We start from the raw sequence: 18,476 nt of genomic DNA on the forward strand, positions 1-18,476 counted from the left end.
CCCAGCAGCCACTTGAGGTCAGAGACCCTGTTAGCTACTTTCCGACCTCTCCACTGCCAGACTCCTTAGAAAGGGAAGGTTACACTGGGAACTTTACCTCTACCATGAACTGACTCCTTTTCTTTGGCAATTTGTTTTCCTAATGCAGTGGTCTATGGAAAACACCTTGGCAAAGACCAGTAACAACTTCTGACCACCAGACTCGAAGGCCTTTTCTCTGTTTGAATTTTTCTGGATGTTCCTCTGGCATTGCACTATCCTGCTTCTCTTCTCTCGTCCCTCTCTGGAGTACTGTCAGCCTATTGCCTATGGCTATAGGAACCACACAGAAAGCATAGACCATTTTTCCTGGCTTTCACTTGCTACTTTCAACTTTGCACCTCCCTAAGTACTAACTCTGAGATCCTGACCCAAGGTGGATTCCAACCTTGGGCCCTTGTTCTCATCTTGCCCTTTTAGACTGGGTTAATTATCTCTAGATCGTCTATTTTGTGAGTAACTTGGAAATCTTAAGGTATTCTGTAATAGCTTGAAAAAACAATAGACAGCTCACTTAAGTATGAATGTACCTAGATGTATTTATATTTACCCTCCATATACATAACCAGGATGACTGGCTTTGGCAGCTGGTACCAAGAATAGTAGGAAGTCAACTATTTATGGTAAGAATTAGTCCATACTGGGACTCTCCCTTCAACCCCCTTGTACTTATGCTCACCTCCTGGCTCTCCCTTATTATTGCTCACTTGCAATGTGTCTTAGTCATTAAGGAAATTACATGTGTTTTTATGAGAAGCTGTATATTACAGTAATTAAGGGCATGTGCTCGGAGGTTAGAGAGTGCTTGGATAGGAATCCTAAATCTGAATAACCTTGGGCAAATTACTTAAGATGGGGATAAAGGTAGTGTCTATCTCATCCTGCTATTATTCTTATTTACTGAAACAACTGGAAAAGAGCACTTCAGACAACACTCAGCACACAGCATCCAATAAGTGTTCACTATACCTGCATGTGCCTGCCTGCAGGTGTCCTCCCTGCAGGATAAAAAACCTGTTTCCTTTCAGGACTTCAGAACTCCACACCTACTGCTTAGATTTACCAAATCAGAACCACATCTTTTATTTTTGGTTTTCTGGTATTCAAAAAAAAAAAATTCCGCCAGGCACAGTGGCTCATGCCTGTAATCCCAGCACTTTCGGAGGCCAAGGCGGACAGATCACGAGGTCAGGAGATCAAGACCATTCTGGCCAACATGGTGAAACCCCATCTCTACTAAAAATGCAAAAATTAGCTAGGTGTGGTGGTGCATGCCTGTAGTCCCAGCTACTCAGGAGGCTGAGGCAGAATTGCTTGAACCTGGAAGGCGGAGGTTGCAGTGAGCTGACATCGCGCCACTGTACTCCAGCCTGGAGACAGAGCAAGACTCCATTGCAAAAGAAAAAAAAAAAATCCCCTGCTTTCCTTCTAGGCAAGGGCATCGGGTTATTACCTTTGCTTTTGGCAACCACAAATAACTCATAGCATCTGCTTGGGGAAGAGATAAATCTGACATTAGAGTCAGAAAGTAACTTTCTGATAACTATGAGCTGGGCAAGAAGTCCAATAGAGTCCCTCTCAGCCAACAGTCCATGTTCCCACTAGTATGTGGCCCCATGGGGTGGAAGTATGTCTACACCTTTCACAGTGATGTGTCCAGCAGCCCACATCACAAGATACCCCGCACTGGACCCCTGGAGCTCCCTCCATTGGGAGAGTGCAAACAACCTAAGACATCCTTCCTCCTCTAACAAGAGAATGTGGGCCTTCTGAGGCTCTGTCATTTATCCCTTCACCATGCCCAGCAGTGCCCTTCTCTCTCTTAAGGTTCTATGAAGAACTGTTCTGTGGAAAACTGCATTTAAGGGTGTCTACAGCATATCTCTACCTCTCTCTCAAGCTTTCATCTCACATTTGCAATTGTCTCTTAGACAATGTGAAAACAAAACGTACAGCCTGCCCTATCACCATTATGGTTAATTAAGCATGCATGTGACATGGAGTCAGCAACAAAAGGAAAGTCAGAAAAAGAAAAAAGTCACACTTACCCCCTAAGATAAACAAAGAACAAACAAATAAATAAAACCCAGGGTTACTCTTTCTAGTTCTAGTCCCAAAATTAATAAAACCTTGAGCCTTTCCTGTAATTACTGACTACCTAATAAAAACAACAGGATCCCTGACTTTTGCAACACTGATATGTAGAGATATGCATTGCCTTTGCAGATATGGTAACCATGTGAGAAAACTGCTGTTTTTAAACCCATGCTCAGACTAATTACAAACTTAGTAACTGCTTCTAATATTGTGTAATTTTTTCTCTCTTAAACACTTAAATTTTTTGATAGTCTAGTCCTTTCCAAGCCTAGTCTATCTTGCAAACTTTTGCAAATAAAATTCTTTCCTTTTGTCTGAGTCTGCCTCTAACGATAGTTTATGTTTATATTGTATTGTTACTGCACACTCTGACTAAAGCCTAAATTATCTTTATCTTCCTAAAACTCTGCCCTACCTCCTATTTTCCTTTCTACTCTCCTCATCATAGGGGCTTAAAACCTCACAGACATCTTTGAGTTTTCTATCTCCCTACTGTTGAGACCCACCTCTAAACAGTAGCCAACTCCTGTCCTTCCTTCTTTTGCAATGTTTCTAACACCAGACTCTCCCACTGATGCTGCCCTTGACAGACATTTATTACTCCCTTCATACCTGCATCTTTCTAGTATCCTGGGAGTTGGTTTCTTTGCATCCAGCCCCTCATCCTTAGGGCAAAAACAAAGGATCCAGGAAATATTATGAGTTCTAATTTTAACCCAAGGGCTGCTACAGAATAACTCTAAGTCCTCTTCCAAAAGAGAGCTCTAAAATTTTCCAATCCAGTGTCTGTCTCCCATCCAGTATTCCCTTCTTCAAGCAAATTACCTCCAGTTCTTTCCCCCATTTTTTTCTATGGCACAATTTTGAATTCCTGATCTCATTCGCCCTCTTGTGAGTATGAAGTAATGGAAGTCACTGATCAAAGGGTCTGGGATTAAGAAGGAAGTACAGAATTAATTGTTATTGACTATGCTGAGTTATTTTAACTAATTCTCTTAATAGCCCTCTGATGTAACCCGTGGTGTCTTTATTTTTAGAAATGCAAAAAGAGTAGATCTAAGAGGCTAAGAAAGCTGCTCAAACACAAACAGCCAAGAAGTGATGAGGCTTGGATCTGAATTCTTAAGTTCCTACAGACCCTGCACACAGCCAGCACTGTGGCAGGTGTGAGGGAGGCCAAGGAACAAATGTGTAGCTGGGGAGAGTGGCTGATGAGTGCTGGTTCTTTTCATTTACATTCTTCTCTACAAAGGGTACTGGCATATTCCAAAGTGAAGAACAATATATCATATCATACCTGGAGGTCAGCATCAGCAGAGGGTTTCTGGGCTCCCAGAGTAAAATGGCCTCCTTCTATGATCATGTTGGTGAGCTGCAGTTTGGAGGCTGCTTTCCTATACACTATTTCTTCCACAGTGTCTCGGCCAATCAGTCGAATAACTTTAACAGACCTGGACATAATTCAAACGAGGGTAGTGTGCTATAAAGGTCTGCAAAGCTGGGCAAAAGTATGCAAGGTAAATACATCTAAAAGCAAACAAAACCAAATACCATATTCAGGGTACGATGAAAGGGAGATTGGTTCATTTGGACCTGAGCACTTGTTAGAGGAACTTGCCTGAAATTCTCTCTGAACCATTTCAAGAGAGTCCAGGAAAGAATGATGGGGTAACCATGACTGGGACTCCTTATGTGTGGCCAAGGAAAATCTCTGGAAGATCAAATTATCCTCAAAGGGTAACATCTATTTTTTATTTTTTAGCTAAGCTCCATAGCCCCATAACCCCATTTTTTAACTGAGTTAGACCTAACTCAAGAAGGATGAGTTAAATGACTTCTAAAGTTTCCTTCTAATCCTTTCACGGTTTGATTTTGCTCTTTCCCATAAAGTCAGTCCGGACTGATAATGTGACCCACCCAATACTACCCTAGGAGTCAATAGCACAGACGGGCTAAAACCTGTCGCCAGGACTATATTCTTCACCTTTCTCACAACCCGGAACTGCTGCTGGGCAAGCCAAGGAAGCAGAAAAAAAAATCACTTACTTGTTTTGGCCAATTCGATGAGCCCTGGCAGCTGCTTGCAAGTCATTCTGAGGATTAAAGTCACTGTCAACAAAAATCACAGTATCTGCCGCTGTTAAGTTCATGCCAACTCCACCTGAAAACAATGCAAAAAGGAACGTAATCAGCAGCACACAGACGAGGAGCTAGAAAATAAGCCTAAGACTAGAGTGGGTCAGACTGATAAACTGAAATCAGTCAAAACAATTGGCTTCATCCTCCAAATGGACCCACACCCCCAACTCCAGAGCCCTGTTCTAGCAGTGGGAAGTGCTACCTGACCTCTTATTGCCTGAAGGGAAAATTTTTATGACTGAATGAAACAGAATGAGTGGAGCAGGGGCAAGTGGCAAAAGTGGATACTTAAATCAGTGCCATGGAGCCACTTTATCTCTTCTGCTTAAAAACCTTGATTAGGTTTTGATTAGAGTAGTCTGAGGAAAAGGACACATGCTCTTCCAGAAAACAGATCTAAATATGAGAAGTCTGCAGTGTGCACTGTCAAGAGAAGAGCACCAAATGTCTCTTGCAAGTTACAACTAGGAAGAAAGATCTCTGATAAAAAGTTAATGAGAAGAGGGGATGATATTATCCTCACGAGCAGAGTGGGAAACCACCTCCCTCTGATTAGGGAAAACTCCAGTGAGTCTTTTTTGTACTTGTTTCCACATTAATCAAAGAGAAAGTAACAAAACCAACAGCAAGACAAGAACACTCCATGGAACAACTTGCTGGTCTTTCTTCAGTGCTGCAGGAAGAGAGCTGAGGAGGTACCTTGAGTTACAGGAATTAATTAAGAGAACCATGAAGGTAAATTGCAGCCTTCTCTTTGATTAATGTGAAAACAAGTACAAAACAGACTCCCTCTTGCCAGGGTCGTTAGAGCTTGTTGCCGAAACAAGCAAGTCTGAAAGGGCTTGTTCCATGAACCTGAATTAAGGACTAACTTTTGAGAAGGACTACTGACCATAAGCTGGATCTCCAGACAAATCAGGGAGGAATATTCTAATTAAAGTCTTCATATCAAGTTGAAGTTGGAACAAGGAGGTAATCATGACCGATTACCGAGAGATGCTAAATTATACCTAATAATAATGATAATGTCACTTATGCTATGCTTACTACTTGCCAGGCATTATTCTAAGCACTCTCTCTATATTAACTCCTTTAACCCTCACAACAACTCTGTCGGGAAGTTGAGTAGTTGCTACGATTATCCCCACTTTATAGATGTTGCAAGGGAGGGTAAGGGACTTCTCTGAAGTTGCAAGGCTAGAAGGTGAAGGAGCCAGGATTCATTCCCTTGCAGTCTGGGTCCAGAGCCCATGATTTTATCCACTGTACTGTAATACTTTTCAAGCGCTTATTTCATTTTAAAATGTGTTCCATAAAATTATCTTCTTGAATTCATGTTGTCTAAGTGCAGCTCTTCTTCACTGAGGGGTGAGATTTTTATAAATAAGCTACACCCACATCCATGAATAGGAACATACACATGAGCTATCACTGCCATCTGGTGGCAATATGATTCAATCACAGAAATACTTGAAAGTTGGAAGGAAACCTGTTAAATAAATGAAAATACTGCAAAACTACAGCAAAACTGTGATAGCAAACACGACAGTCAGTGTTTGGAAAAGGCTAATATCCAGGACAGCTTCAGCCCCCAGAAGATCTACTCTGAGTCCTCCAAGGAGATTAACTGAAAAGCAGAGATGTCTTTTTTCCTAATTTTAGACATTTCAGACATAATGCTGCTCTCTGAAGATGACGAAATCATTAAAGCATAAATAAAACTGTCTTCCTGACAGTGATGATGCACTGCCTGATTCTTTCAGTTTCTCCTGAGACTAACCCCGAGGCAACTGATCACATAAGAAAATGGCTGAGATTCTGTGTGCAGTCTATGATCTTGGAAGACTGAGGCCAAATGAGTATGTTATTAATTTTATTAGCGAGATAAACACAGGTGAAATAATCTCCTTATAATCAAAAATTGTATCTAACACTTCTTTCACATACCCTTATAGTACTAGGCATTTATAAAGCTTTCTAAATAAGACTGAACTCTCTTTTTAGAAAAATATCAATCTGTCTTTAACAGTGGACACACATCCCTTTCATGTTACTGCATGTACTCCATCCAGATTTATGTCTACAAAACTAAGATAATGAAACTAGGATCCTATGAGTTCAAAACTAAGGTCAGCTTACTCCAGGACATGAGAATAATTTCTTATTTTATTTTTAAGATACAGTCTCATTCTGTCACCCATGCTGGAGTGCAGTGGTGGTGTCTTGGCTCGCTGCAACCTCCGCCTCCTGAATTCCAGTGATTCTCTTGCCTCAGCCTCCCTAGTGGTTGGGATTACAGGCACACACCACCACATCCAGCTAAGTTTTGTATTTTTTTTAGTAGAGACGGGGTTTCACCGTGTTGGCCAGGCTGGTCTCAAACTCCCGACTTCCAGTGATCCACCCACCTCGGCCTCCCAAAGTGCTGGGATTACAGGCGTGGGCCACTGTGCTGGCCTCTTTTTTTTTTCTCAGACACCACAATGACTTAGAGAATCATTTCATCTCCAAGAGCTTATTTCAAATTATGTAACATATTATGAAAGCACTCTGTAACTGGTAAAGCATTACAAATGTCGTAATATTAATGATTTAAGTCATATATGGACAATGTCATAAATAATTCTAAAAAGTTGGTAGTTTCAACATAATCACATTTTTAAACAACTAGATTTTTGTTAAGCTTTTCAACACTATTCCAGAGGAATAGTCCAGAGGAAGGACAACTAGCAGATAAATTCACGGTTGGGAAGAAGAGCTACTTCCACTGAATGTAAATGAAACATTCCACAAAATTACAGAAACCTTTCAGGACATTCCCAGGTCAATGGTCAAAGCAGATTAAAATTACTTTCCAATAACCCCAGGTTTCAGCCTTGCTTCTTTGATGAGATGACAGTTTGGACAGGGTGGATAGAAAAGAGCACCATGCTTGAAGTCCAGTACCTTGTTTTACATTCAATAATAACCTCACCTTTCAGAGAATTAAGGAAAAAAGTGTACTAACAGTTGGGATATACTACTACTCTATTATCCCTCATTTGTCTGTTTCCATCAATGCCTTTGCAGCCTACCTGCCCTAGTACTCAGGAGAAAAACGAAAATGGGCTGCTGTCCAAAGTTCTTAATGGCCAAGTGTCTCTCTTCTCCTCTCACAGAACCATCCACACGCTCATAGCTGTAGCCTTTACAGAGAGAAAGAAAAACAGAAATCTTAACCCTTTTCAAGTAGTCTTTGGGGAATAAAAAATTAAGCCCAAAACCAAAGGCCAATTTTGTCCCTTTGCATATACAGGCACGACCCTACTTTAAGCAAATCCCATGGGAAAAATTTAAACTAACAGGGACAATTATCATTTTACAAAAGAACTCACCATAACATACTCCTCTGGATTTTTTAAGTACATGCAGTTGAAGTCGTTGGCACTTACGGAATTAATACTCAGTTTTGACTATTCTCAAGCAACCCTGAGCATCTATCCTGTATGGCAGTTGCAATTTTGCTGAGACATAATTCTTATGCAAACAGAAGACAAGCGCTTGGAGGCAAGTGAGGGAGCCCTTCTAACGGCCCAGCAATCTGCCTTTCAAAGAGACTTTAGAGTTCACCACCTGTCTCCGTGCATCCATGTGTGGAAGGGGAGCTACAAGCTCAGGCTGTTTGTGCATCTGGGGGCCCCTCAATAGCCAGTGGCATATGCCAACGGCATTTCTGCAAGTGTCCGCTGGACCAGACTCAAGATACTGCGGAACTCAAGACGCCCGGTCTGAACTACTTTTCTAAATTGTAAGGTCTGGAGCTGATACTTATTCAACACTGGGCTCAAGATCAACTCATATTAGAGGCTTTTCTCATCATCTCACACAAATCTTATTACATATTAAACAGACTTCCCAGGTAATAACCAACATTCTTTATTATCTATATAGAAAAAGTTGCTCTTACTTTTCCCTTGGCTTATCTGGTATCTCTATAATTTCAATATTCACCTTTTCACTGATCATGAATAAGTGCCCAACTGTTGAGGTGAATGTTACAAGAGACTAAAAGCTCTAGTCACCGAAACTGTATCATACATTTTCAAAAACACAACATTTCCACAACATTTGCTCTACAGTCCATAATTTTAAACCACGTGACTGACGGGAAAGTGGGTGTTTACTTCTGCCCACGTGCCTCTTCTCTGCTGTCCATCCCTGCCTTCACATATCACTCTCCTCTCGCCTTACTTTTGATTTTTTGGTTCTGAGTAATGTTCTCACCCTGCTTTCCTTTGTAGTATTCTGATATCCTATATTATTCTTCATGAACCTATCCGGACTATTAAGTCTAACAGAGCCTTAGGTAATGTAGTGGCCAAAAGGTGTCACCTCTGTAATCCATATAGTCTTGGAGAATATCCAACATCTGGGTCATTTGGGAGAAAAGTAAAACCCGATGGCCCCTGGCAAGAAAAAGAAAAGGAAACACTGCCAAGTCTAGTGGTATTTAAGGTCAATTTCCCTCAGGCAAAATTTACCAAAGAATACAAGTTCATAAATAAATACCAAAGTAGAAATATAAATGTCATATGACTTATAGACTGCCTCAGAAACTCCAAATGTTTTCTATGAGAGTACACCTCCACAGGTCGCTGTATCCCTCAGAGCAGTCATCCTCAAACTAGAGTGGAGATTATTCCCAGGGGACATGTCTATGCAACAGGGGATATAAGCCCTAGAATAAACAAGGTGCCTCTTTCTGGAATGTGACTTTGCTCAGTGGAAAGAAATATAAGCTTTCACTTTAGTAGCAAAATAAATACAGATATGTGAAGAGTAAAATGCAAAATTCAAACGCACAAAAAAAAAAAAAGAAAGAAAAACTGGAGACTCTGAAGAAAGCTGTGGTTAGTCATCTACAACTCTTCCCTGTCGGGGGTGTAAAGTTACTATCCTCTCATCTACAGCTATATGGGTTGAGAAGTCTGAGACGCATTACTTTAGAGAAGCAAGGGGTAAGTGACGTCTCATCTTCCATAATACATGAGAAAATTTTTATATAGTGAGAGGAGAGAAGAAAGGAGGAGGCAAAATGATGGAGTAAGTCAAGAACAAAGTCAGGCTTAGAGTCCCTTGTTACTTGTTGTTATTTTAAATGTGCATAAACAAGGAAGCACAGCACTGTCAAAACAACATTCTCATTATAAAAACTTATTTAATCTGAGCTTGCAACAAGTGTAAGAGGAACAATTATGGGAAACTTTTTCAAGATTCAAGCCCCAAATGGGTAGAGAAAGCATTGAACCTGAAAACCTCAATTCTAATCTCATTTCTGCCATTTGTTGGTGGCTGTGTAATCTTGGGCAAGTCATATAACCTTTTTGGGTCTGAGAAATAAAAAACTGGCCAGAAGGCATTTATAGGTCCTTCTCCAACTCTGACATACTTACAGCAGATATATGAGAACCAATTAAATACAGCAAGACATTATTTAACTTGCACATTCCTAAAGCTGAGCAATTTTGCCAAATTCAAAGTTTTGTATTAGTTCAGCCCATACCTAAGACAGTCATCCCAAAGGGATAATTTTGAAACCCATGGGAATCTGGGCTTTTCCTAGATTTCTCTAGAAAGACAGAACTCTGATGCCTAGGAGGATTAGGCATAAGCTGAATACATGGCTGCTGAACACTAACTAAACCTGGTCTTTTTTTTTTTTTTTTTTTTGAGATGGTGTCTCACTCTGTCACCAGGCTGGAGTGCAGTGGCGTGATCTCGGCTCACTACAACCTCCACCTCCCAGGTTTAAGCGATTCTCCTGCCTCAGCCTCCCAAGTAGCTGGGACTACAGGCACAAGCCACCATGCTCAGCTAATTATTTTTAGTAGAGATGGGGTTTCACCATGTTGGCCAAGATGGTCTTGATCTCTTGACCTCATGATCCGTCCACCTAGGCCTCCCAAAGTGCTGGGATTACAGGCGTGAGCCACAGCGCCTGGCTCTAAACCTGGTCTTCTAATGTGTAACTCATGTCTCTGAGAAAGTCCTTCAAGTTCCTCTTGAGTTTAAATCAAACCCCACAGGTTAACAAAAATGAATGTTTACTGAGCCTTCATTATGTGTCAATTCAATGCAAGTTACTAGCAGGCAACTATAAAAGAAATGCTCAGTGTTGTCTCTGTCCTTGTGGAGCCAAACAATATATAGTTGGAGTGATACGGTAAACATATACCAATTAACCAGACAGTAGATTAAGGCAGCACATTGCCAAGTGCTGGATTAGGATCAAAGTGCTGTAGAAATTCAGGAAAGGAAAGAATGATTGTGGAAGGGATAAGATGGGGTGGGATAGAATGGGGTGGGAGCGTAGCCCTAGAGAAGGCAGAACCTGATTCAGCATTAAGAAAAAAAAAGAAAACTGGAATTGGCCTGAACAACCCAGTGAGTTCCTCAATAGTCAAGTCTTAACAGTCGTTAGCTCAGAGCAGCAAATGTGAACCTACCCAGAATACAGGAATGCTAGTAGCTTATCCAGCAGGTGAAGCTTCCCACTGGCCTCAATCAGGTGGTCTCCAACTTCAAAAGGCTCCGGCTCCACACCTAGAAAAGAAAGAAACCACTCCCAGTAATGTGCCCTCAGTAAGGGCAGAAGCCAATAGCTAGGCTACAGGAAGAAAAGCCAAAAGCTCCTCATGTAAGTAGTTGTTTGCATGATGATCTCAGTCCTGTTTAACACCAATTACAGAGCCTGGCACATCCAACAAGCCTAATAAACATCTATCTAAGGAATAAAACCACTCTGCAGGAAACTGAGGCATAAGAAGATGCTAAAGGTCAAGAAGACCCAAAACTGAAATCTTGAGACTCACTGTATAAAATAAGTCAAGATGGCAGTCAGAATAACCTGGAGGGTTTCTTTCAAAACCTATGTGTTCCCAACACCCCCTCCTCTTAAAAAAGTTCTCATACGCACCTACTTGAGATTTTGTACAATCTTTAAACAGTTGGTAGCACTACTTGGCAGAGATTCCCTTAAAATGACTGCAGCAAGCCCTCTGTACTGATCCTATCTAGAGTCTCAGTGGCCACAGGAGTGCCTGCTCCAAGGGCTACCAATCAGGGAATCAAAAAAGCCCCAGTCTGAAGAAAAACAAAAACACCACACATCAAAATTCCTAGGATGCAGCTAAAGCAGTGCTCAAGGGAAAATTTACAGAGGTCTATATGATGAAGTGGAAGCAACAAAGGAGACTGAGAAGGAGCAGATGGAAAAGATAAAGTATACCCTAGAAGCTGAGGGAGGAAAGTGCTTCAAGAAAGAAATGATCAGCTGTGCCAAAGGCTTCTGAGAAGGTAACTGAAATGTGAACTGACAAATAACCATTGGTTGGGCAACAGGGAGATCATTAGTGAACCTGGAATAGTGGTGAGGAAAGGCTGACTGAGTCAGTTCAAGACAATGGGAAATCTAATCATGAAGAAATGATTTTTAAAAACCTAGATTATCATGCATTCCACAAAACCACTGGTCTTGACTCTTCAGGTCATGAAAGAAAAAAAAGGGGGGAAAAACACTGAAGAATGCTTCTAGATTATAGAAGAACAAAGAGACATGGCAAATGCAATGCAGAGTCTGCAGGGTCTAGGACTGGACCATGGATTTAACAAAAAAAAAAAAAAAACATACCCAGAAGGGATGTTACTGGGACAACCAAAGGTATCTGAACATGAACAATATACGAGTTAACACCAATACAGAGAAATTGAGAATAAACAAAGTAGACAAAGAAAGTATATGCAATTATTTCGAAGAATTTTGGTATGATTTGGCCACAGAAACATTACCAAAGAATAATGTGGGGGGAAAAGGCACTGCCTCACCATCAAACAAATATGGGTGATCCACACACTTTCGAAGCTGGGACAAGATGTTCTGTAGTTTCACTTTCTTTGCCGTCTCATTTTCAAATGCATCTGAAATTTAAAAAAAGAGAGAGGGAAAGAGACAGATGGCCTACTGAACAAAAAAAAAACCAAAACCCTGAGTTTTTATAAATAACCTTAATCATTTCAATTATATCCTTCGAACCTATACTAACCTCCCAAATTTCACTGAATTGTATGGAGAATTAACAGCATGTTCACATAAAATTTTGTTAACCATTTTGTTTTAAGAAAGACCCTCCACTATAAATTGAACTCAGGAGTACTCTGTTACTCTTTAGCGAATTCTAAATGTTCTTTAACTGTTGTGGCGTCAAGGGACAAAAAAATGCAAATTGAGAAATTATTTCATTTGTCTCTCCTTTGCCACTTCCAATTCCTCCCAGTGAGTTTGATTCAACAAAAAAGTTTTGCACTCTCTTAAATACAGCAGTTCCCCCTTATCCATGGGGAATATGTTCCAAAACCATCAGTGGATATCAGAAACCACGGATAGTACCAAACCCTGTATGTATTCTGTGTTTTTTCCCATACATACATACCTATGATAAAGTTTAATTTGGCACAGTAAAAGATTAACAATGACTCATAATAAAATACAACAATCATAACAATATACCACTATTCACAATGTTACAGACAGAAGATTTGTTCTTAGCAATCTCAGCATATAATTGTTTTTCATTTTTTTATTGAGAACTTTAACCTTTTTTGCTTAAAGGAAGCACTTTATGGCTTCTTTAGCATATCCAAAATGCAGGCATCACTACTCTTGTGCTTTGGGGCCATTTGTAAGTAAAATAAAGGTCACCTGAACAAAAGCACTGTGATACCATGACTATCAGACTGATGACAGAGCAGGCTACTAACGCTGATGGCATGGATCCACAGAACAAAAGGAGGATTCATGTCCTGGGTGGAACAGAATGAGATTTCATCATGCTACTAGCCACAGAGTTTGAATTAAAATTTATGAATTATTTTTGGAATCTTCCATTTAATACTTTCAGACTGCAGTTCAGTGCAGAACTGAAACCTTGGAAAGTAAAACCGCAAATGAAGGCGGACTACCGTATCTCACAGGGTGGGAGGATGAAAGGCATGACTGGGACACCTGGAATGTTTGCTTAATTACAGGCACTAAGAAAAACTGAGTGAGGGGAGAAAAGGAAATTTCACAACTGCAACAACCAAGGCTGAGTTAACATTTAAGATGCTCCGCCACCGTCCTACTGTAGCTGACCATAATTATTCAGAATACAAAATTCCATCCCATATTGGGATCATACAAATGAGTGTGATTATAAAATATTTTACTACATGAAATCATATCCTCATTTAGTTTTTAAATTGACAAATGCCCTCTGATTACCTAGGTCTTTCATCAAAATGGCCTTGTAGTATTTCTTCTGCAATGCTGACATGCCATGGTATATCACTACTTCTGTCTTCTTGGGAAGCTCTGTAGCTACGTCAGCTTTCACTCGCCTCAGAAGAAACGGCTGTAAGAGTTTGTGCAGTTCACTTGCTATATAAGAAAAAAAAAAATACAAGAAGTGTCGCACAAAAGTAGAACCAAGGCAATGAACTACGAGAGAACTTAAAGGAATTTATTTTTGTTTCTCATTTCACGCTTATTCTGCATTCTAGGCCAGTATGGTCATTTTTTATAGTATTTCTTCCTTCATTAGGATCTTCTTTTTTCTGGAATCATGACTGGTTCTTAGTCCAAGATCTAGGAACACTCAAAATAACTTGATTCTTACTTATCTCATTTGCACAAAGCTCTTTTGTTTCCAGAGTATTTTTGCATTTAATCTCATTGATCAGCAAAACAGCTTAGAAATTTCAAGTGAGGAATACTGTCCCCATTTTCATAGCTAAGTGAGGCTCAGAAATTAGGCAACATATCCAAAGTCACACAGCTGGATGTGAATGTGGCCAGCATTCAAATTTGGTTCTTTGACTTAAAAATCCCCTACTCTTTCCCCAGGTGTCTTGAAATTCAAAAATTATTCTAAATTAGAATTATACTACCTTTAGGATTGCCAGATATGCAAATGGAAATACAGGTGCCCAGTTAAATCTGAATTTCAAATAAATAATGAAAAACTTTTTAACACAAGTGTGTCCCATGTAATACAAGTATGTCATGCATTTGACCAGAAGTCTTATATTTTATCAAGTAACCTAAAACATGGGAGTAATCAGAGCAGGTTCACCAGGTAATCTTCAGTCTGTGGTCTGGGGATATTTGCTGTGAGAAGCCCCCTCAAATTCACACTTACCTAGTACATACAAACTCACTAGTTGGCATACCTCCCATCTGTCTTGAAAAATCATCCCAGGATAGTATCAAAGGGATATATAGATAATCCTCCAACACAGAGGGGCAAAGATACAAGAACAGAAGACTACAGCTCTTGGCTGTATGAATGAGGAAGGGTTCCCATCCCAGAATTCTGGTTTTGGTGCAGCATTAAAAGAAATACCAGTGCTGTAGAATGCTGAACAGTAGTTTGGGACTACAGCACCCACATACTCTTCTCCCTCAGGAAGTGACACATAAAGTTAACAAAGTCTTTATAGAAATTACAAGTTGGGAAAAAAAAGTCTACAAATCAGCAGGCACTTTCTATTTCTTCCAAAAATGAACTAAAGAAGCCCTACTGCAAAATCACATAGCAAACAATTAAGACAGTCATGAATAGCAGACAACTGGGAACAACATGTGTGATCTCACGTCTCCCTAGTATCTGCAGCTCTCTGTCTCCCTGGAAGGTGTCCTCTGGTCATCAGTTCTCCTTCTTTTCTACCTATAACCATTATGCATGAGGATGGTTTCTGTGCCAAGACTTCTTGGGGATGATTTGTTGGAAAGGAACTTGCCTGACTCAGACTCTTTCTCAATATCCTGGTAGCGCTGAACAAAATCTCCCACCTCTTCCTTGGAAAAGAGATCAGGCTCCACAAAACTGAGGAGGGAGTAGAGCTCTTGGAGGCTGTTCTGGATGGGAGTTCCGGTCAACAGGAGACTGAAGACTACTGAGAACTCAAATACACAAATAAATAAAATAAATATTCCGTAACACTGGAATGCAAGGCTGAGTTACCCATCACAACCTTTACCCACACAGAGAGAGGCATGATTTAATGGAATGACCAAGGCGACATGAAAGCAGATGGCTCAGGTTCAAGCTGCATACTAGCTGTTTGATGCAGGAAATAATACCTCTTCAGTTTCAACTATAAGAAGGGGATAATAATCCTGTGAAGAAAATACTGTTATATGAGGATATAATAATGCTTTGTGAATTCTGAAGTACTGCATGAGGATTTAATATGGCTGTTATTATTCAATTTATGTGGGGATTCAAACTATGTGTTACTGCCTGTGTGGGGGAGTCTACTGAGGTATCTGAGACACAATGCACATGCTCATGCAGTTTGAAAACCCAACACTACAGCATCAGGCCCCATCACTGAAAGCAAGAAGTAAGATTTATAATAGGAAGCTGTCCTTTTATAAAATTTAATAGTGCATCAGATGCAAGATGTCAAGATTTCTGGATGTTTCTGGACATAGGATGACAGAGAATCTCAAATGGAAAAAAAATTTCTTAAATTTTGAACAACAGAGAAGAACATAAAGAACAATGTTAAGTTCTTTATGACAGATGAAGTAGAAGGTTAGGAAAAAGAAGAAAAGATATTCGGTCAAGCAAAAGATATTCTCTAAGCTGACATTCACAAGAACTTACACCAGTAGAATTAAATAATACATCAAAAGGGGGAAGCCACATCTCGACATCTTGAGTATGTATATCATTTTTTTTCTTTTGTTGAGACAGGGTCTTGCTCTATCACCCAGGCTGGAGTACAGTGGCATGATCTCGGCTCACTGTAACCTCCTCCTCCCAGTTCAAGTGATCCTCCCACTTCAGCCTCTGCAGTAGCTGGACCACCACACTCAGCTAATTTCTTAATTTTTTTGTAGAGACAAGGTCTCACTATGTTGCCCAGACTGCTCTTGAACTCTTGGGCTCAAGTGATCTTCCTGCCTCGGCCTCCCAAAGTGCTGGGATTACAGGTGTGAGCCATAACACCCAGGCTGTTTTAAATGTCAAAACATAGTATGTAAATGTATATATATACACATATATATACACACACGTACATACACAAGTGTACTGTATTTTGATATTTAAAATAATATACATTTTGACTTCTTAAATATTATATGCATATATACACTACTTTTTGGGTATATACACACAGCAAAGATTATGGCAGCATATACACCATTAAAGTGTTAATGTAGGAGTAGGATTACTGGGATATTTTCCTTTTCTTCTTGTCTTTCTATATTTTGATTTGGAGGGGGTCATAGGAAGACACTGCTTTTATAATATAAAAAATGATAAATGAATAACACAATCAATGAAAACATACGTCAACAATTTTTTTTTTGCCATCTCCCTTTTTTGTTTGTTTCTTTTTAAATGTCTAATCAATGTCTACCCATTCATGCTTGTTCTGCTTGTTAGGTGATGTTTTTGTAGTATTTCAAGTATGGGAACTTGTCAAAAGAAATGTTTCCAAAAATCAATTCACATTCTTACAATATGTGTTCACCAAGTAAAGAGCTGAAGTAAATGAAGGCTGTGAGGTCACAAAGGAAACCACGGCTGCTAGTCACTACAGGTAACTTAACCTATGACACAAATTAACATTTTGATTCAGTTAGGTCCATTTTGGGATCAAAATTATAACTGGGTAAAGATTAAGAGACTGTCTCTACTTGTAAATAGTATTTTGTAAGCTTTTTTGTGTGTGAATAAAATACTTTGCAAACATTTTCCATGTTATTAAATATTCTTCTACATAATTGTTCTTGGTTGCCCTACCCTTTGCAAATGCACTGTGTGAATGTAGCATAAATTGTACAACCAATTCCCTGTATTTCACATTTAGGTTGCTTCCAACTTTTATAAACTGAAAACAATATTGGGGGGGGGGGAACCAACAGCAGTATCCCCCTCCCCATCTCTCAGTCCAATAAATAAATGTATTTTCTTTCCAACCAACTAGTTATCTGCAACCCAAGCCTCATCTAAAAAGGAATGCTTAGATGACCCAGAACCATTTCTTCACTTAATCCCTTTGAGCCTTAGTTTCCTTACGAATAACAAGAAAAGGCTCTGGGGCCAGCAACAGAACTTAGCTTCCTCGCTCAATGTCCAGGTTCTTTTACTATGCCAGCTTCTCTCCTCCCATTGTAAATTAGTAAACTGGCACAGTGGTTTATGAAGTCATCTTTTATAAGGTTAGATGCCAGGATATGACAACTGCTATGGATTGAATGTGTTTCCTCCAAAATTCAGGTGTTGCCAATGTGACAGTATTAAGAGGTAGTGCCTTTAAGAGGTGGTTACTTCATGAGAGCTTTTCCCTCGTGAATAAGATTCAGGCCTTTATTTTTTTTAAAAAAGTGTCATGCAGCATTTGGATAGCTTGCTCTTCTGCTCCCTCTTGCCTGTTCACCTTCTGTCATGTGAGGATGCAGTTAAGAAGGTTCTTGCCAAATGTTGGCACCTTGATTTTGGACTTCCCAGCCTCTAGAACGGTAAGAAGTAAATTTCTGCTCATATGAATTACCCACTCTGTGAAAAACAGACCAAGACAAGCTCTCAGAAGGAGATACTCTTAAAAGTCCCTACAAAGAAGGCAAAGGACACCAGGGATAGAGGGGGCCCCACCAGGGGACAGTAACATTTGAGACTGGGCTAATAATACACAGTGATCATATCTACATTAAGACTCTAAAAACTGCAACTTTTAGGCCAGTAAATATAGAATTCGTATCTAAGACTTTCCTCCAAATGACCTCTAAATTTATCAATTGGTTTATTATAGGACAAGGAATAAACTTCAATTATCATCACAGAAATTAACATATATGGTCTCACCAATGAACAAACCTTTACCAAGTCAGTAAGAAGAAGGGTATTTCACATTGCACTGACTCCTCAGAAAAAAGGACCAATCTAGGCTACAATGATATTTCTCATCTACTTTGCGAGAATGATGCAAGAGATCCAGAGAAAGGAATGAAAGCAAGTGTATTATGCTCAAAAGTAGGACAAAGACAAGAAACTGGAGGTAATATTCAATAACATGTAATTGGTCTCTTTATGACCCCAGGTGAACTATCAAATTTTTTCAACAGGTAAATTGGGGGGAGGGGTACATGTCTTGATATATCTACTATTGCA

At 39.8% G+C, this 18,476-nt stretch overlaps 1 protein-coding gene across 4 annotated transcripts in view; it reads right to left on the reverse strand.

The window, feature by feature from the left end:
• CHD1L (chromodomain helicase DNA binding protein 1 like) overlaps nucleotides 1-18,476 on the reverse strand; it is a 59,535-nt gene that overhangs the window by 21,175 nt on the left and 19,884 nt on the right. For all 4 annotated transcript variants that reach the window (XR_004058944.1, XR_004058943.1, XM_030936781.1 and 1 more), the window contains exons 7-14: nucleotides 15,091-15,253; nucleotides 13,574-13,729; nucleotides 12,139-12,231; nucleotides 10,761-10,857; nucleotides 8,647-8,720; nucleotides 7,350-7,460; nucleotides 4,183-4,297; nucleotides 3,434-3,587 (exon numbers count right to left, since the gene is read on the reverse strand). Coding sequence is in view for 2 of the 4 variants with exons in the window: in XM_030936781.1 (XP_030792641.1) it covers nucleotides 3,434-3,587; nucleotides 4,183-4,297; nucleotides 7,350-7,460; nucleotides 8,647-8,720; nucleotides 10,761-10,857; nucleotides 12,139-12,231; nucleotides 13,574-13,729; nucleotides 15,091-15,253 (963 nt within the window). In the remaining 2 variants the exon portion in view is untranslated. The remainder of the gene's footprint in view (nucleotides 1-3,433; nucleotides 3,588-4,182; nucleotides 4,298-7,349; nucleotides 7,461-8,646; nucleotides 8,721-10,760; nucleotides 10,858-12,138; nucleotides 12,232-13,573; nucleotides 13,730-15,090; nucleotides 15,254-18,476) is intronic.

This window comes from Rhinopithecus roxellana, chromosome 8 (assembly GCF_007565055.1).
Source record: "Rhinopithecus roxellana isolate Shanxi Qingling chromosome 8, ASM756505v1, whole genome shotgun sequence".
Classification (NCBI taxonomy): Eukaryota; Metazoa; Chordata; class Mammalia; order Primates; family Cercopithecidae; genus Rhinopithecus; species Rhinopithecus roxellana.